The 21,045-nt window shown below is 43.4% G+C and overlaps 1 protein-coding gene across 6 annotated transcripts in view; it reads right to left on the bottom strand.

The window, feature by feature from the left end:
* Nucleotides 1–21,045, bottom strand: part of RNF25 (ring finger protein 25) — a 115,221-nt gene that overhangs the window by 41,256 nt on the left and 52,920 nt on the right. For 3 of the 6 annotated variants that reach the window (XM_078652682.1, XM_078652683.1, XM_078652685.1), the window contains 4 exons: nt 17,942–18,044; nt 12,473–12,540; nt 8,211–8,280; nt 375–446 (listed from right to left, as the gene is read on the bottom strand). In XM_078652682.1, coding sequence (XP_078508808.1) covers nt 375–446; nt 8,211–8,280; nt 12,473–12,540; nt 17,942–18,044 — 313 coding nt within the window. The remainder of the gene's footprint in view (nt 1–374; nt 447–8,210; nt 8,281–12,472; nt 12,541–17,941; nt 18,045–21,045) is intronic. The other 3 variants (XM_078652687.1, XM_078652686.1, XM_078652688.1) reach the window with 1 other exon arrangement.

Raw genomic sequence — 21,045 nt, 5'->3', positions numbered from 1 at the left:
AGCAGAACACACTTACGACGAACACACTTACTCCAAATTTACTTGGCCTCACCCCAAAGGGAACTTACACCCAAATATCCAATAGACAGAATGCACAGAGGGAAAGGAAAGGATCACAACACAAATACGATCATGTTCCAAAAGTGCAAATAGCCCTTAGTAAGAAATGTTGCTCAGAGTCCACAAACGCGTAGGAGAGTGAGGTCTAAGACAGGGTAAGCCTCTGAAAGGAGAGCACATGGTATTTCGCAGACTTCATGTACAGTGAGAGAGAAGCATGTGACGGACTACGGTGAGACTTGGAGCAGTGCCTTCGGTTTGTAACTAGTGAGATTCTGGCTCAGCGCTGAAAATGACCAGGCTGAGTTGCTTACCTGGAATCCATACTGACAGATCACACACTCTCCATAGGGGATGTTATTCTCCGTCAGAATCTCCTTCGCTTTCTGAAGAAAGAAAGGAGAAAGTGAGCAGGGTAACGACCAGCAGCGCTGCAATCCGAGTACAATCTATGTAGGAGACTTCCGCCCCAAGCACTTTCCCCTCGGCACATTTAAAGTAAAACTTCCCAGGGGGCTCTCTCATCAGCTTTCACCACTCTGACTCGATCCCAAACAGATCTGTAAGTGTGGTAGTTGTGGTTCAAACTATCCTAGCACTGAGATGTGCACTCTCACTAGCGCAAACAGCATTCTCCTCTTGTAAATGCATCGAACACTCAATAGCACTCAGGCGTGCACTCTCTCGACTTAGAAGCAGAAAAGGAAGCCACAAACCAAACCGCAATGCAACCAAATTAAATTAGAAGCAGCATCAACAATGGGTTTCTGTCCAGAATTACTGCAGAGTCGAAGGGTTTGTATTAATTGACAGAAACAAAATATGTAAGCTTGGCCATTAAGCCCTTCATGGCAGTAGAATTAAAATCAAATTCTTTGAAAAAACATTTCATGCCTGTATACATTGTACTGACTTTCATCCCTGCACATATTAGGTCTGTATACATTCTACATTCAGGAACTGGCAAATAATGGATTCAGCCCAGAGGTTCCTGGAACCACTCGTGGAGTGTTACCGGACACATGAGGCAAGCCCCAACATGGTAAAGCCAGAGATAAAACACTGCAGTAGGTCTCACTTCCATTCCAAGACCAGGCTTTGAAGCGAAAACTCATGTTTCAATAGAAAACTGGTCCCCATTTCCTAGAACTTCCAATAAAAGGTCCTGTGGTAAACAGAGGCTCAATTGCTTCTTGCTCATTTAATTTGCCAGGATCTTTCAGGCATTTCTCCCGAGTATCAACAATTCTTTAGTAGTCGTCAGAACAGACAACATCACTTCCAAATTTTATGTCAGGAAGCACAGAGATGAAGTTCCCTATCCTGTTAGGAAGTGTAGTTACTCTTGAACTGGACTACGTAAGCAAATTTAGTCTTACAGTAGAACACTTGCCAGGTGACCGGAAAGACTGGGTTCATGCGCTTAGCAGGTCAACAGGAGAATGCCACGAGAGAGAACTGCATAACCAGCACATGAACAAAATGTTTTGCATGTGGGAGACCAGATTTGGATCTATTTGCCAACAGGATATGCCAGTTCTACTAAGGCAAATATAGCTAAGTGGTGTCAAAGGGCATTTCGTTTTGATGGTCTTGAATGGGGCAATTTCATACATTTACCATTCATTCTGAGAATTAAAGCCAAGAAGCATTCCTGCATGAATGTTCTCATTGCTCTGGCCTGGCAATGAGAGCACTGGCCCCTGCTTTAGATCCCCTTCTGGGCATACAAGTCACGTTCTGCATTTTGACCCTACGTCTTTGAATTTGATAGCCCGCTCCAGAACACATCCAATGTCACTGCAAACCCATCGGAATTTACCCTTCTTGTTGCACCTGTCCAGGATGAGCCTGAAATTTGTTCGGGTCCACTTCTCAGCACTATCCAGTACCTAGACAATGCATTTCTTATCCCACCAAACTATCAAAGAGTTCACCATGAGCCTTGTTTAGAGGCTTTCTGTTGGATCTTCTCCCAGCAAACTGAACACTTAGGGGCAGATTTATGAAGGCCTTGCGCCGCCGGTGCGTCACTTTATTTGACGCAACGGCGGCGCAAACAATGCGCCCTATTTACAACGTGACGCATCTAGGAGATGCGTCACGTTGTAAAGCCCTGCGCCATCAGGAGGCGTTCCGGCGCAGGGTGGGCGTTCCGGGGCAGGTGCGCCTCGCAAAAATGGCTGAGTGAAATCTATAAGATTTCACTCCGTCACTTTCAGGACAATGCTGCGTCAAAAGCCTGCGCCTGCTTGAAGCAGGCGTAGGTCTTGACGCAGCATTGTGGAGATGGGGCACCCCCGAGCCTTGCTGGAGCTGCGTCGCGCTTGCGACGCAGCTCCAGCAATGCGCCACCTTTTCGGCACAGATGCGTCACGCATCTGTGCCGTTTTTGCCCCATGGTGCGCCGCATTGTAAATGCGGCGCACCATGGGTGGCGGAGCAGCGGCGCAGGATTACTGGCGCATCCCTGGGGATGCGCCAGTCATCATAAATCTGCCCCTTAATAGTGTATTGTCACAAGAGGCAAAGAGCTCTTGCAAAGCAATTCACAGAGCACATTTCTAAATATTTGTCTTCAATAGTCACCTTACTAGTAGCACGTAGGTCAGCTAGAAGAGCAAAAGAGTTTCAGGCCTTTCCAAATGAACAGACCCTACAACATTTAAAAAAAAAAAAATCTCTCTCACTTTAACAAAGTCTTCTACCTTGTGGGGCGAGATCAATGCACTCACTAGACATATGGCAAAACGAAGATCTACAGGGCAAAAACAAAAGACTGCGGACTAACGGACGAGTTGTTGGTCGCTTTTGGTCAGTCATGTTAAGGCCCTCCCAAAATGAAGAATAGAATCACCAGATGGACTGCGGTAGCGATCATTTTCTGCCACTTCAAGGCCAACAGCCTCCTAGAAAGAGAGATGGCACAAAAGATAGGAGTAGCAGGGGCATTCTGCTTGTTATTCAGATTCAAGCATGTGAACGTCTGAAAGATCCAGTGCTGGAGAAGAAATAAGTTGGTTGCCTATAATCATAATTCTTCAATGCCGGTACCTTTCATAATTTCACACATGCAGCCCTCCCTCTTCCCTTTCCAATAGGTTCATCGAGTATGATATTGTTGCACACGAATACTAAGAAGTCGGAGATGTGATTGCCTATGGGGATGAAGTTCCAAGCATATTCCTCAAATTGCTGAAGATTAGGCAGTTTTCAATGTTGTGCAAAGTGCTTTTAAATAAACCCTTTTCTACAAATTGTAAGGCACATTTAAAATGTTAATTGTGGAGCGTGGCTTGGACGTCGATGCAGACGGTTGTCTGAGTCCGGGACCTCCTCCAACCTGAGATAACTAACGGCGAAACCGAGCTTGTCTAGGATCCCGAGGGGGATCAAAAAAACACAGACCGAGTGTCTAAATATCCAGGGAACAACCCGGTGCGGAAGCAACGAGCGGAAAGCTGCCAGGAGACTCAGAAAAAACAAAAGAAGCAAAGCGGAGTGGTGATACAGCGGAGACAAGATGGCGGCCCCCGCTAAAGAACAATAAACAGATTGTCGGAGCGTCGGAAAGTGCTGAGGTGAGAGCGAAGCGCTAAATACGCAGATCACGACGTGGCACACACCCGGCTGCCCTCCCGATGCAATGTAATCTCAAACTCCCCAGCAAGAATACAGTGCAGGCACAAGAGAGGGAGAAGGGGAAGCCAAAAGCGATATTAAGGGCTGGGGGTGGACATCTTGAATCCCATGTCCACGACGATCCCACCCCCATCTCCACGCTATCACAACGTGAGGGGCAGTCAGCGCGAGCCCAGCCGCGCCACCAGTTGGCCTTGAGCTCCCCCCCCCCCTCATAAGGATCGTTGAGGAAGGAGGGCTAAGAACCACGAACACCACGGAGACAGCGGAGGCGGCCATTTTGGAGTGATCAAATACCTTACAAAACTCAAGAGCAACATGCGTCCTTCAGGAGACGAAACTCTCACGGGAAGACGCATCGCGACTGAAAGCAAACTGGATTGCAGACCATGCATGCTCTCCAGCCATACAAAAAAAGAGGGGGGTGATCACACTACTGAACAAGAAATCTAAGCTAACAATCCAGGACATATACTCTGACGAGGATGGCAGACTACTGATAACCACCCTCAAGAGAGGCGACAAGACGATACATGTAGCAAATATCTATGGCCCCAACACACAGGACAAGGAATTTTGGTAAGGGGTGGGAAAGAAACTAGGCGACGTTCCACAACACGAGCTTATAGTGATTGCCGGTGATCTCAACGAAGTTATGGACGATACCATCGACAGACACTCACCCAAAGCACGCACAAGACCCCAAACACCGAACACGCTAAAAAACGTATGTAGCAAACTCCAACTTGGAGATCCCTGGAGACTGCAACACCCAGACACAAGGGACTACACCTTCTACTCCCATCCACACAACTCATACAGCAGGATAGACTACATCCTGATATCGGCAGACTACACACACCTCACCGATCAAACTGAAATATCAGCAATCACCATCTCAGACCACGCTCACATCAGTCTAACACTAAGAGGCAAGCACAACGAAGAACTCTGCAGCAGATGGAGAATGAACAGCGACATTCTGAAAAACCCGATAATGTAAAAGAGATCGAGGGTGCTATCACAGAATACCTCGAACTTAACGACACCCCTGACATAGACAGAGGGGTGCTGTGGGACGCACTAAAAGCAACACTGAGAGGCAGAATCATAAGTATCAAAGACAGAATGAACAAAGAAAGGAACAAAATAATTGCTGAGCTTGAACAACAGATAACCGACCTTGAGAAGGGGCACATTGCTAATCTCAAAGATGGCAATACGCTGACAGAACTGTCCAAAAAGAAATATGAGCTGAACAGAATACTAAGCGAGAGAGCAGGGGGATGGATTAACAAATAGAAGGCCATCAACCTGTGCTCGGCGAACAAAGCAGGGAAGGCGTTGGCCGCCTACCTCAAGTGTAAGCAGAGACAGCACACTATCGCCGCGATAACAGATCCCAACTCCAGGTCACAAACAGCTAACAAAGAGATCCTTGAGGTCTTCCAAAAATTCTACGAGGAACTCTACACAACGGACACCAACCTCAAGCTAGACGGAGGAGCCAATCTCCTAGAGAAAATAAACTTACCATGCCTCACGGCAGATCAGAGGGAAGCGCTAGAAGGCGGAATAACCGGGCCAGAAATAGAGAGAGCAGTAGCCTCACTGAAAGAAAACAAAGCACCAGGTCTTGACGGCTACACTGCCACCTTCTACAAGCGCTTCCTACACCTCCTAAAACCCACACTGGTGGAAGTATTCACACACTGCAGCCAGATAGGCAGCATGACCCAGTCAATGTCCGAGGCAAACATAATAGTAATCCCCAAAGATGACAAAGACCACCAATACCCAGCCAACTACCGGCCCATTTCACTAATAAATGTAGACTGCAAGATCTATGCGAAGGCACTGGCGATGAGACTAAACACATATCTGCCAAGCATAATCCACATCTCACAGGTCGGCTATATAAAAAATTGATTATCCAACGACAACACCAGACTACTATGCCACCTGATAGACAAAACATCCAAAAAACCACAAACAATCCAGCCGTGATGATAGCATTGGATGCCGAGAAGGCCTTTGAGAGAGTCTCCTGGCCCTTCCTAAACAACTGCATGAGGAAATTTGGCCTAGGAGATCAATATAGGAAGATGGTAATGGCACTCTATAACAAGCCGAAGGCCAAAGTAGTGGTTAACGGTGCTGCGTCAAACCCATTTACGCTGGGCAGAGGCACAAGACAAGGGTGCCCACTATCACCGGTCCTGTTCCTTTTAGCCATAGAACCACTGCTAGCCATGATTAGGGCGAACACACACATAAGAGGCATCGCAACACAAGACTGCGTGGTCAAGCTGGCTGCATACGCAGATGATGTACTAATCATAACAGAGGAACCGGACACATCCATTGCAGCACTAATGTCCACCATCGAGGAGTACGCACAGGTCTCAGGGTACAAGCTCAATAAAGATAAGTCAGAATGCAAACCACTGAACATCCACACCACAAGAACGTCACTGAACAACTCAGGCCTAACTTGGCAGACAAAACACCTAAAGTACCTAGGCTTATACTTCGGAAGGGATCTAAAGTCTACCCTCGACTACAACAAGAGCAGACTTCTGTAGAAAGTGAAAGCGAGCATAGACACATGGTCCCCCAGATTCATAAGCTGGTGGGGGAGAATAGAATCAGTGAAAATGATGCTAACGCCCATAGTCAACTACACGCTTAGCATGCTGCCACTCACACCGACAGACGACTTCCACAGACAGCTAGACAAGCTACTCAAAAACTTCGTATGGAGAGACAAAAAACCAAGAATGAGCCTCCAGAAACTAAGACTAAACAGGAACCTGGGGGGCTTAAACCTCACCAATTTTAAGACATTCCACACCGCCTGCCTAGCCAGGCAAGGCATCCACTGGGTAGCCCCAAGCCAAGAGTACAAACCTGCATGGCCGTCTCTAGAAAGAGCAATAATAGGTGGCCTAGACCCGATAGCTATGGTAACCGCAAACAAACACCCCCAGGCTAACAACACTATCCTGAAGAACACAAAGTCAGCGCAGCTCAAAGTAGATAAGAAGCTAGAGCACAGCATCAGAGACACTGAATGGATCTCCATATGGCACAACACGAAGCTCAAGTACAAAGAGAAAACACTAGACAGGAAGGAGTGGTACACGCAAGGCATCTCCACACCACAACAACTAATGAGACAAGGGCAGCCCCTCACTTTTGACTCAAGAACCAGTACAACCTCCCTAACCTTGAATTATACACATTCCTGAAAATAAAAACCACAATCACCAAAGCGAACCTCAACAAAAATACCCCTTCCATCATAGGATACATGGCAAACATAAACAGGCAAGGACACCAAACGGCCCACATCTACAAACTACTCAACCCCCACACATCAAGACTTAACGACAAACCCCTTGAGCACATAGAAAGAGACATGGGGAGACGTCTCACAGAAAAAGAGAAGGTAACCGTATGGCAAACTGCAACCAAACGTAAAATAACCCAACAGCTGGCCCAGACGAAATACTGGCTGCTGCACAGAGCGTTCTGGACTCCGGCCCGCCTGGCAGCTGCCGGTATTAGGGAGAACGATAAATGCTGGAACTGCCACAAAGAGAAAGGGGACCTGGAACACCTAATCCTACACTGCTCCAAGGTCAGAAAGTTCTGGAGCCAGATAAGCAATTCATCTCTGGAATGACTGGCCAAATGTTAGAAGGCAGCATCACTGAAATCACAGCGACAGCACTAGCCCCAACCCCGAAGGACAAAGACGACAGATCCGATAGACCTCCTCTTAACATCAGCGGTGAAAATAATTCTCACGAACTGGAAGGACACCAGGTAGGCCACCTTTAAGGGCTGGCTAAACTGGATCACCTTCTTGAGAGGAGCAGACAACATAGCCTCACACCATTCACCGAACCACCACTCAAGGGGGGAATGTGGAGAGCACTGGACGAACACATGATCACCCTCAAACCCCGTAAAGGTCCCCGATCGCAAAGCTGAAACCAGCTGACAGATCCCCCCCCCCTGGGTTTTTCTTGCTTTTTCCTTTACTTTCTTTTCTCTCTTTCTGACCTCTACACAAGTTCAGCGAAGAAGGGAATGCAAATGCAAGAGCCTAACCTTATATACCAAAAAGACGCGAAGTAACCACTGTAAACCTGTAAACCACGCTGAACCACCCTTGATATGTTGAAATACCGAAACTGTACTGTATGTATATTTACTTTTCTCAATAAAAATTTGTGAAATAAAATGTTAATTGTAATTTATAAGGGTACAGGGGACTCCAAGGATGAGGACGTGGAATGTTCCAAGCATGTGAATCATGACAGATATCAACACTGGAGAAATGTAGTTATAAGTAAGTAAATCATATCATACATTATGCAGGTGTATTTGCATACTACAACTTAAATCTGTGTTCCCAACACAATACACATGCTCATTTCGAACCAAGCAGTGAAGCAAACATCACTTATGTGTGAACACCCCCAAAGATACACACTTACCACCAAGAGCTCATACAGTATGGGCCCCCCCAGACTGGAGTCAGCCAAAAGCCCGAGGTTCTGGGAGATACTGTAAAAAAACAGAAGAGAATAATTTAACATTTATATGGAACTGTTTAACAGGTGGGAGAGTGGGAACTGTGAGGAGGATGGCAAAGGAAAACAATTAGGAGAACAGGCAGGCAACAAGCAAGGATTGGAATTGGTGACAGAGCAGAATCGTAGATACTGGAGACAAGGGGTACAGGGAACAGGTAATAACGGTAACACAGATGGTTACGATAATGAAAGCACTGAAAATAAGGTAGGGACTGGTTACAGGGACACAACAGAATACATAAGGACCAGAAAGGGTGTGAAAGTAGAATAGAGGAGCAATGGAAATGATGATACATGAGTAGATGAGAATTGGACTGGCACAGAAAAATCAGTTCTGACTTGGAATTATTGCAAAGGAAAACAAATAAGGGACTACTGCGAAAGGAAAAATGGGATTTGCAAATAAATGGGAGCCTTGGGAAACAGATGAGAAAGACTGGGATATTTCAGAGAGCTCAATACATCTACTCGTCTACTTCATGTGAGAGTGTCACTTACATATACTCAAATCTTCTATTTCTCATACTATTGTACTGAACAGCAGGAGTACAGCACTTTAAAAGCTTATAAAGATAAGCAGCGAGTTGTCACAGTGGGTGGTTCTTCATTCTTTAAGTCCTCTCCTTGCAACTCTATCAGATCCTGTCACCCACATCCCTCCATCAAGGGATCTTCACTGATATCCATAAACATAAAATACCCCAACAACTGTGTGGTATCCCAGAATAGTTTTTCAAAGCAAAATGTTTAATTCAAACGAAATAGGATAGAGACGCCCATCTGAAGACACATTTTCTGTATGCTTTTTTTTTTAAAACTAACTAGCTCTTAACGGTGATGTATGCTTTAACATGGAGGCCATCAGCAACAAAGAATGCCTCAATGGCAATACCACGTTGCTGGCAAGGCTCTTGACGTCAAGATCTACCTCTGAAGTATCATGGAGAGAATCTCTGTGATGTGAAACAGAGGCGGGGAGTCTGAATACCCTTCTGCTGGGTTTGAACCCAGAGTCAGATTAACAGCCCTTCTTCATGTCAGAGAATATTTGCAACTCTGCGGTAGCCCCAGCTTACACAGAAGACCTGCAGCCTCTCAGTCCTTTTGTCTCCTTAAGGGAATACCCGGACAAAGGTCACACTCCTCAAAAGATGACAGCCCAGAAGAAAAACACCAAGTGTTCCTTCATCACTGCAGACATTTTCCCAGCAAGACAGGTACAATTACCACGAGAGTGCTGTTCAGAATGAAAGAGCAGGTGAAACTAAACCAAAGCATATTATCTTTATAATAACTGGTCCCGAAAGTGAAGGCCAAGAAAAAGCTAACAAATATTTTCTGAAGACAAGTGAGGTCAAAAGCCTCAGCTACTTTTAATGTGTACTTCTTCAGAGTGAAAAAATGAACCAGTTCTGACTGCACTGTATTCTTGGGATCTTGAGAGACGTGTTTCATTAAAGCAACTTTGTCTAATTCTCCTGTAAGAAGGCTGATGCTATCCACGCAATTTCGTATTCTTTTTCCTTCTGATGAAGAATTAGAAACGTCTTTTAAAACTGAACTTTAATTCTTATTTGTTGAAACATGCATGAAACACAGCCTATAGATCTGGATATCTATATATTATTTTTAGACAAAAAAAATAAAGTGTTCTGGGAAACCAAAGGCAGAGAGATATTTTGTGTTTACAATCATACCTAGATGGAGAATGAGGACTACATGAAACATTTCTTTTTCATTGTCGGATCTGTTAAGGGGTTTACTTTTTCTCTGGATTTGTTTTTCTTCTTAAGATAAGTTTAGGATAGCCTGAAAGCAAAACAAAAAGTTTATACACTAGGGAGTTCTCTCTCTTTCTAAATACTATTCCTTTTCTTTATCACACTTGAACATTTTCCACAAAGCAAGTTCTTACCCTTCCTGTGCCTCCCTTGGCCGAAGGAGCCTAAAATGGCACTTTATTTGTGCTAGCAGCGCATTTTATGACAATTCACTTATGAATACTTTAAGCTTCTTAGGAAAACTGGTCAATCCTTAGTTCAATTTACTTCCCCCATCGCACAGCAAATCCTTACTTGACTACTGTTCATTTCAGGTCTTCTCAGGCATTGCAAGATCAGAACCGCCCGTCCTTACTTGTGGCGTTCCCGTGGGCTCGGCTTTAAGTCTGATGCACCTAAATATATATATGTACGCCCCCTAGTGGAGGTGATTGAAAGCTGCAGTCTAATGCTGTTCTTGTATGCAGACGACACACAGATCATCTTTGCTTTGTCGTCTGCACAGGGAAATTGCACTGGTACCCTGAACTTATGCTTGAGCAAGATCGCCACATGCATGGGTGCAAACCCACTCGAGCCAAAGGGCAAGAAGATTGAGATCATGGTTCTGAGGAAAAATTCACAATTATGGTGGCATCAGCACGGGCAAGAGGCTCTGGGTAGGTAAAAAAAATCCTCAACTTCAGACTGGATGACAGGCTAAGCATGAAGCTACACTTAGCCACGGTGGCTTCTACCTGTTTTGCTGTATTGAGGAGTGTTGAAAAATAAAAAAAATAAAAGATCGGCAAAGATTGAAGACGGGCTGTTTTAACTAGGGGGCGGGAATCTTACTTTATCCGAGTCTAGCGCCAGGAAACCCCTGGGGTAGCGGAGTGCTTTATAAGACGCAATTATAATATTAACACTGGCTACACACTTTCCCTTTTGGGAATAGTAGAGGGAGCAAAGATAAAACTACCTCCTTCTACACCTGTCAATCACAATATAGCAGGATTTCTTTGCTATACACGACAGTCTTCGGTTCATCTGGCTCCCAATCTATCACAGCCGCAGTAGTATGCCTTTCCTCATCCTAGTGCTTTTTCATTCACCAATGGCGACTGTTTCAGTAGGTAGGATTCACTGTATCTGGGGTATCCTAGCAAGTCAACAGATCCAGGATCAGAAGATAAACAATCATCAATTTATTTTCCACTAGGGCATAGTGATGGCCTAGCTGAACTTTAATTTGGTAAAAGCAGAGTAAAATAGCACAACATTGTGGGGAGGCATAAACAAATGACCTTGAGAACACAGGTACAGGACAGTTTCCAAGGTTTCATTGAAAGCGGTTTTATCAGAAGGCTATTATTCCTCTTTTTAAAACAATTTATGCCATCACCAGTGGGTTCAAGGTGAGACCGTGATAAGAATGGCTGGTTCCCATCAAAAGGTCTTTCCTCCAACAAAAAATAGAAGACTGGGTTATCTTCACTGCCAAGCTACAAGTTAGATGATAGTGTAGCTAAACATGCATCCTCAGTGGCCATTATCTGATTTTGGGGCAAGACCCCACTGTTGCAGTTAATACAACCAGCAGGTCATCAGCCCGTCACGCAGCCACTGAGTGTGGATTCTTCATTATTGGCTTCTTCTATGCCTCTGATTTCAGCAGACAAAAAAGTCCTTCACTCCGCTGTGCCCTATTGTGGTGGTTCGTATGTCAAATAATCTTGCACCTTTACATAGGAATCAACACATTCCTTCTCCTAAACATTTCATGCAAAATGGATAAAAGACCTGGAAGACTCAGATATGGATCAAGACATTCCTACTCCAACCTAAGATTTCAACAATGTGGTGAAAATGTATTTGAACTTTGAACCAGAAGATTCAAACCCCAGATATACAATCTTCAGGAACTCGAACATCATTCTCCCCAAAAAGATGAGGTATATAATGAGTATAATGGATTAGTGTAGAAGCTTAGGTGCTGTACAGAGTCTGGAAAAAACCCCGACGCTTCTTTGCTCCTTCACAAGTTTATGGATTTAAAGGAGAGGGCACCAGCAGAGGAACTCCACTTTGAGATTTCCAGCTCTGCGCCATACTATTACTATGTTTCTACAAATTCAGAAATGGGTTGTCCCGGCGCTTTGGCTTACACAATCCCCAACACGGAGAGCACATTTAGTGGAATCCTGACATTGAAAGTTCAAAACATCAGAGCTTTGGAGGGCTGAGGCACCCATTCACTCAAGGATTCATTTGGCTGAGTTAAGTCAAGTCTGAGGCCTTTACCCTTCTGAAGGCTTGCTTCACTGACAGCTCTGAGGCACTATCACTAAGCCAATGATGTAGTCATATGACACCTGGAAGGATTCCAATGCTGTGACTCACCTGAGAAGATGTTCATCCGAAAGACCTCGTGGGTTTTGCATGCAGATCTTTGGTGACTTCTTTGGGTACTACAATGAAAACATATTAAAGCAAGCCAGATGTGAGAAATCAGATAATTACCCCAATCTAAATGTGCAATGTGTGCGAGAAGTAAAATGTAATCCTAAATGAGAAACATTATTTTACCACGACACATTCAGTCATTAACATTTCTTATTTAGGAGCAGTTACAGCTTCTTTTGAAGTAGTAGTAGGCCTGTATGCGGTGGCAGATCTGAAACATTATGGCAAAACCCTGTGTATTAATACATACATTCCCCTATTATGAAATCGTCACTGAATTCAGAAACAAAGCAGTGGTACCAACCTGCCTATTTTAATTCACAGGAAATTATGTTCCTTATACAACATCAATCCAGTGAAATTGGTGAATAGTTTAATGAGAGGCCTAGGCTATACCTGATCTCCCTCCCATGTTAATAATTCTACAGGCATGAGATTGGGATATTTTAGATAATGACAACCCCAAATCACAAGTTTTAGCAAGCCTATCTTTTTGATCAGTATTCAGTTTGAGAAAATAAAAAAGAAATCCTGACATTAAATTTGCAATCAAGGCCTAATTTTAGCTGTTCCTGACGCTTCAAAAATGCCTCACTTCTACAGACACAATATTTTTATGAACGCAAAACGTGTTTTAATAAAACATGGACTTCTGAACTCTTCTTTTTACTACAGACACTCCACAATTACGGTTTAATAAACATTTCACTTTTGAAAAAAAGCGCCTTCATCATGACAACTGCACCCAAATAAACATATTAATATGACATATTATATGAAATACATAACCGGTAACATGTAAGATAGTTCAATCTTAGGCTTCAGGTAACATTGTGAAACTACTCAGCTTTCGGCCCTATGGTATATTAGGTCACCAATAAACCCCTCAATGATATTGAAGGACTATACATTAAACTGTAACCTATATAGTTATGATTGAGAGGAAACCAACGGCACACACAAAATCAATGGTTAAGGAATTAAGATAACCCTTAAAAAATGCTTCATACATCTAACAGCGGCCTGTATGCCATGTTTGGGATTACAAAGAGGTAATCGGGGAGGCTGTCACCATCCTTGGTCCACCTTGGCTCACAAAATGCTGCAGGTCAAGGTGGACTAAGACAGCATCTTGTCTGGTACTGCCATAGGGTTTTCTTATTTTTTGGAGGGTGAAAAAGGCCCTGGACAGCTACACCATGGGAGCTGTTTCGTACTGCCCCATCGTTGGGGGCAGTACTGCCCCATCGTTGGGGCAGTACGAAACAGCATCCCTAGACCTTAGGCAAGGACGGGTGGGCACCTTTTAAGACAAAAGCTAGAGCTGCTGCTGGGAAGATCGAATGAAAAACAAAAAAACACAGCATACCATCCCACCCTCCTTTCCACAGTTGGGGGGAGGGGACATGTGCAACTGTCCTCAGCCATTCCGCAAAGCTGGGGCTGGAGAGGAGAAGAGGAATTACTCCCCCCCCCCCCTTTTGATTCTAGCAAAGGGATTTAGGGGGTGGAGTCAACACAACCGTCCTGCTCCTTGGAAAGGCAACAGAGGTCCTCATCCTCACCCACACCTCCTGCTGCCTGTGTCTGACCCAAGTCAGGTGGTATGGGCATAACAGTCATTTACTTTTTTGATCTACTGCAGGCTCAGCTGGTGAGAGAACTGCATGGGTGAGAAAGTTCAAGGGCCACACACATTGCATATTGCAACAACAGCTGTTTGCGGGGGGGCTTCTTTATCCCAATGTTATGAACATCTGGATGTTATACAAGCCCCAAACTACTCTCCCTAGCTTCAACACTGCACCTTGATTAATCACAATCCTCTTCTGAAAAGTAAACACTACCTGAATAATTTAAATGCAGTTAGGACCCACTATGACTTTAATCCTGCAAACAGTAGCCTTACATTACCTTACCTTCTGTAGCCAGAAGGTGGTTCTTAACATGTGGTCATTGAAGCCCTGTGTAATGAACAACTTTATTAAATTTCTACTCTTCTTTTACGACAGACAACCAAACAGTAGACTGAAGCATTCCTCGATTAACATTTTACATTTGAAAAAGCACCTTTGTTGTGTTAACTACACATGAAGGGAAAAATGTACATCATGGCCCAAAAATACGCAATATCTGATGTTCAGGTGACATTCAAGAAGCACTTTGCTATGGCGTTTTTATTTTCACCTGACATTCTATTGGAACAAGCATACTAATAAACCTACATTTCCAAGCGTTTTACTGCAGAATCAATTTCAGATTTCATAATACTGCTAAAATACAGTAGAAGTAATTTGAGAAATCCCTCACAAATTTCACATCACTTTACAGTGGAGAGCACAACTGGGCAAATGCTCACAAGAGCTATCTTTGGGGGAGTTTGCCTCTCTTAACAAATTGAACTGTCCTTTGGCCCAGATTCCGGTTAAATAATTTGTTCATAAGTAAGACACACATAAAAAAAAGAGAGAACGTCAAACCATGCAATAAGTGTCCATAAACCATAATAAGGTTCTTGTTAGCATGGTTGAGAGAGCTCAATGCGAGACTAGCCTCTTGTAAGTCATGCCGCTTCCCCAAACTCAGCAATATTAATGAAGAGCATTTTACACTCAGGAGAAATGTATATCTTACAGAGGGGCAGAGGTTATGAAACAATTATACAATCAACAACCAGCATTTACAGTACAGAGTTCTTGCCTTCAGGTTGAAGTCATACCCACCAAGTGGTGACACACTAGCTGAAGTCAAAGAAAACCTGTTTTTAGGCTGTATTATTGTCTCTTTATCTCTTAAGTGTCTTTGCAGGCCTTCCTGAAGAAAGGCGAAAAATATCCACTTAAGATATATCTAAAGAAGTGCTCCGGGGTCCCCGCATGTGGGCAGGACTATTCAAGTGGTTATGACTATACATGGAAATCTCCTAAGAGAGAACCACAACAAGTGGTTCAAAACTTAGATACAGTTTGGTCTACAGACTGGCCTCTGTATATTGAAAAAGGTCTTCCATTCCCTTTCAGAAAATCCCTTATCTAAAAGCCATAAAGATTTACTGTATTATGGGACCCATGGCATTGTGAATTATAATAACCCACAATACAAGACTCCTCATAAGGCCACTGGAGAGCAATTGGTGAGATTAAAGACGGAAAGGATCAGTGGACTTGTATGAAAGGTTGACTCTAGCTTCAACAGCTGTGTGGTCATTCCAATGGTAGCGTAGGAGGAAGACCACTTTTAGGGACATCCCTTTCACAAATCTCCTTCCTCAACAATGGATTGGGGTTGGCATCTCCTTACAAGTTTGGAGAGTTCACATGAGGTAACTTAATATTAGCAAAATTCCTGTACTTTGTAAATTTGGTGGAACTGAGAGCAGTCCCCTATGCAATGAAGTCTTTTCTGCTCTCAATAACATTAGACTCCATAATTCAGACAGAATACCATGACACTTTCAAGGAAGGCGCAAAAGATGTTGCACTGGCTTACGACCCAAGATATACAGAGGACAGCAATTCACCTGAGCCATCAAAGCACTAAAGCAGACCATCTTGGCAGACACCTGTTTTGGAAGAGTATAAGTGGCTGATGAACACTGAAGACCTCAAGATGTTTTCTAGACATAAATTAAACCTGTTTGGCTCACTAAAAATCATAGATAAAACAAGATGAAGATTCTTTGTCTCAAGGTTCCCGGAGCCCAACGTCAAAACGGAGTGCATTTTTGATAAGACTGCTCAGGAATGCACCTGTGTGTTTTTGCAACAATTTGTCTGTCCTCAAGCTGGTAACCACAAAAGCAGGTAGGTCCCACATCTCAGATTTCACGAATACCTTATACCATCCACTATAAAATATGTTTCATAGTGCAAAATTAAATAGAAATGTAAATTTTATCAATGAAATTTACTTTTTTATGAATGAAAACGTGTTTTAAGGTCCCCCATACAAGCTGAGATCTTCACGTGTTCATGAATTAAAAAAAACAAATCCATGGTAGAGATCTTGGATTACAAGCAAGTAAATTTTCCCTAAGAGTGCTCCATATCCAATGTGCATGCTTGTCTATCATGTTGTGACAGCTCGTAGGAGAAACGGCACCCTTTATGTGCTAGACAAAAACTTATCAAGTTGAGTATACGGCATATAGATTTCTAGTCCTAATGAATCAGTAGCCCAAGTACATGCACAATGAAGAATAGTGAGTGTCAAGACGCAGTTCTAAACAAGTTCTCTTAAAACACTAGTAAAAAATAAATTTAGCCATCAATTCTTTTTTTGCGTAAATATTTATAGCGAGAAATGCGTCCCTTAAATTTTAAGGGGCGACCCTCCGGCTGGGCGCTGCTTCTTAGATATCGCGACTGCGATATAAATATTAAATCATCAAGGTTTATTCACCAAAAAGATTTAACTAAAACAAAATAACTGAATCCTTTGGAATCCAATGCATCCATTTATTTCATGTGCATGTGAAGAGAAATTCAATGTTGTAAATCACGTTAATATTTTCTTCTTCTTTCTAAAGGTAGTTTAAGCATATACAATGGTCCCAATGCATTTCGTGCCTACCATGGCACTTCATCAGGGGAATCTAAGGATACAAATACGTTATGAGGACCCACACTATTCATAACTGAATATATAAAGTTTAAACTGTATGGCTGTGATGCGATATCTAAGAAGCTGCGCCCAGAGGGTCGCCCTTTAAAATTTAAGGGGCGCATTTCTCGCTGATTCCAATTTGACACCTAAAGAACGACTAGGTGATACCTCCGTGGCACACTACAACGGACTCACCTACTTTCAGAGGGCCTGTGTACAGTTGACAAACCTTTCTTTTGTAAATATTTATAGGAAATGAGAAAATGACATCAGACAGTCTCTAGGCCTCTTGAAAGAACTGGGACGCTGAACAGAGTATATGTAAGTACAAATATTGGTCTTAATCGTCTACATATTTTCCTTCAACTCTCTTACCATTCAGTGGTTTTGCATTCCATCTATCACTACAACCCAACAACACCAAAATAAAAATAAATAAAAACATGAATATTTTACTATAATTAATAAACTGACTATTTTTTCTAAAAATGGTCTACTTTAAACATGATATAATAAGAGCTGCCTAGCCCTGAATTTATCCATTCAAGAAGCTAAATGGCAGACCTGAACTTGCAAGTAACAAGAGAGAGGTCAATTAACTTTAGTGCAAGTTTCAAAACTAGATAGGATTGACATTGTTAATTTACAGGGCCCGCCACCTTATTGCAACTACATGTGGATTCCTATGTAAAAGTGGAAAAGCTATTTGCAAAAACCACACAATGTAGAGTAAATTTCGGTGTGCAAAGTCAATTAGAACATGAATCTCAGGGTGCAATATCAGGGATGGTAGGGCAGTACCTCGGGTGGCACGGAGAGATGTAGGGTGACGCGCACGTACTGAGACTCCTGGTCTTCCGCAGTTGCTGGATAAAGAGTGATGCTGATTTCCCAGGGGTCTGACCTAGCAAGAAAGAGAGGGAGGTGAGAGAGTAGCAGACAGGAAGGACAGAGCAAAAGAACTGGAGGTGAGGCAGAAGAAAGGTACACGATAGAGAAGAGAGGAGAGGAAAGTGAAACCACAAAAGAAATGTGGGCTAGAGAAAGTAGATGGAAGGAATGTAGCCCGAGTGAGGAATGAAGGAGCAGGGTTTATAGTAGGAGAGTAAGAAAAACAGACTTTAAATATTGAGAGGGTGGGAAGTGATAGCAGTAATGACAACAGCAGACAAGGAGGACGGTTGCACTCTAGGATTTAGGGACATGTGGCATCAGGAGGAAAGTGGATCCATACCACAGTCAATTGTCACTTCCCACAGCCAAGCTTCCACCTACCACAAGGTTCACTCATAAGCTTATTTTGCCTGTACGAGAATGGCTCATTAAAGAATGGCATGACTGCTTGGACTCTAGTCCCTGTCTATATGTGGAATATCCACAAATGGTTACATTTTGTGTGCAGCCTGTTCTGGTTCTCAGAGGGGTTGTGTGCTTCTGAACAAATGGAAAACGTTCTTTATTTGTTTTGAGGTAGCTCTGCAGTTTTCAGTCACACTCTACTGCTTTATAAAGTGCATGTAGCATTCACATGTCCATTCACGGTGGCTAACGCACAGCACACCGAAAGTTGCTTGAGGCATGTAAAGGATGCCCAACCAGCCATACTGCATTTTGGTGTACAAATAACAAGTGCTTCATAAATGTTGTCTAGGCCCTCAAGAGCTGCCAATGGAGTGCTGCGTGATACTGTGTGGAAATCCAATCCGCAATAGTTTTAGGGAGCATTATCTGTCAGGGATTTGGCACACTTTTTAGTTTCTTCTCCTCGGCCTAAAAATTATGATCAGTCATCCCCTCCCCCACCAATTAGGCACAGAAACAGCAGGAGTACTAGAGATACTTCTCTGTAAAGGATTGGGATGCAACTAAAAAGGGGCATCTAATAGAGCTCGTAGAAATGTGTTCCCGTGAAGGACTATCCAGTTTCCAGTCAGACTTTTCAATCACCCCATTAGGTTTACACTGGCAGCCTGCCCTGTACCAGACTTCTCAGGCATTAATCTTCTGAAACATTAAACAATTTATTAAAAATATCTCTGCTCCTCCAATCATGACTGTGCATCCTGGTCCTGTAGCTACCTAGATTTTGCAGGCTTTCGAGCGAAGGGTGTCCAGGCAGGTCAAGATCGGACTGCTTATATGCGGTTTCGCTCATTCATGAAACCAGCACCAGCTCCTTTGTCAAAGGAGATGGCCACAATGCGGGAAATGGGAAGTGACTAAATTTCATCCAGCCAGGGTAAACAATGTCACAAAGGGAATTGGTTGCTAACCTCATCAACATACCAACTGTAGGCCTGGGCGTAGTTTGTGGAATTTTGCTATGCGGAACTCCGTGAACTAAAAATTTCACAGAGTTCCGCGAGTGGCGGAGTGCAGTACGAACTGCAGTTTGTGCTGGCATTCCTGCCACTCGGGTAGAAATTCTACCCGAGCGGCAGCTCACGAACTTAGCGTTCGCAAGCGGGGAAGAACTCCGCTGCATATCGCAAAGCGGAGTTTTCTGCACTCTGCGGGCTCCGCGGAGTGCAGAAAACTCAGCGAACGGAGTGAAGTTCACCGCCCAGGCCGCCATTGTGGTCCATGCACAAGTGTGAAGTCGAAATGTACCCCATTATTAACCAATCAGCTCAATAATTCCACATTCCACATGCCCTAAACATCCACGTTCCACACGATAGAGGCAATGGGCCCCATATATGGGACCCCAGATTCAACAGATCTTTATGGGGAAGAACCAGTAAACAGTCTTTCCACATGGGTACAGATATTAAGGTCTATGCCCCCAGACAATAACTTCACTGCCACCATCATCAGTTACACAGCATTGTAAGGCTTGGGAGGTTGGTAATCAAAGCCTTTGTCATGAATATCTAGTTATGGACTATGTTGTTTAGATTTAATGATCTTCAGGAATTGTCTATGCTGCACGGTCCTGTTATGTATCTTTTTGCTGCAATACTACCCGTTGAAAAACAAGCTTCTGAATGTAGTGCTGTTTAAGCAGCCGTTATTCTTTGGCATGGAATGCCTTCCAAGCTGCCTACTTATATTTTTGTTCACTCACTGCAGCAACACCTCCTTCTCATTAGCCTACGAATCATTTGTTCAAGCTCCATGCTTAAATAAGGTAGGGCTTAATTTGTGGACGCAATCTCATATTGGTGCCTTCCAGAAACACACAGAGTTGTTCTTTCTTTGTGAGCCAGTGACTGCATGCAACTCTTTGAAAATGTTCCAAGATGGGCACTCTAAGATGATATTTTTATGTTGGACTCGCTTCGTCCTGCAAGGTAAGATAAGCTCCTGGGAAAATCTTGTGCAGTTAATTCCTGTGATAATCATAGCTCTAAGACAACCAAGAACCTTATTTAGTCGTTTCCCTCTTTTCGCCAATACTACCAGGGATTGTTCAATGCTTGGCCTTGAATACCCCATATTTTACCTTTCATTTAGATTTGCTCAGTATTGTTCCACTCTTCCCCACATTTTTGTTTAGAGCCCCCATCATACAGTTACTTTAACCTATATACAGTGTCCAAGTCTCCAGTTAGTACTTCTAATGGTTTGCCATTCTTCCCTTTGCATGGGAGCAAGTATGCATTTACTGGTATCTGGATTTTGTGTGCCATCCCTGGAAGTATAGTCTAAACGCATAGTCAAAGGAAAGTTCAATTTTCGGTCATCCAGTTCCAGAGCCAGTCCTTTGAATACAGGCAATGCAAGTTGTTAATGCAAGATTCTTTTTATTTTGCATTTGGTATGCTGTGTAGTTGGGAAGGAGCAGGTCCTCCATTAGCCTTATTTATGTTAGAAACAATATCTTGTGTTCCTACAGGACTGTCATTAAGTCATAAAGCAAGGGCTTTAGGAAACCTGTTACATGCCCCACCTTTTTAAGAAAC

Source organism: Lissotriton helveticus, chromosome 7 (assembly GCF_964261635.1).
Source record: "Lissotriton helveticus chromosome 7, aLisHel1.1, whole genome shotgun sequence".
In the NCBI taxonomy this organism is placed as follows: Eukaryota; Metazoa; Chordata; class Amphibia; order Caudata; family Salamandridae; genus Lissotriton; species Lissotriton helveticus.
Note: the sequence above shows the minus strand (reverse complement) of the source record. Positions and strands in the feature narration are given on the sequence as shown.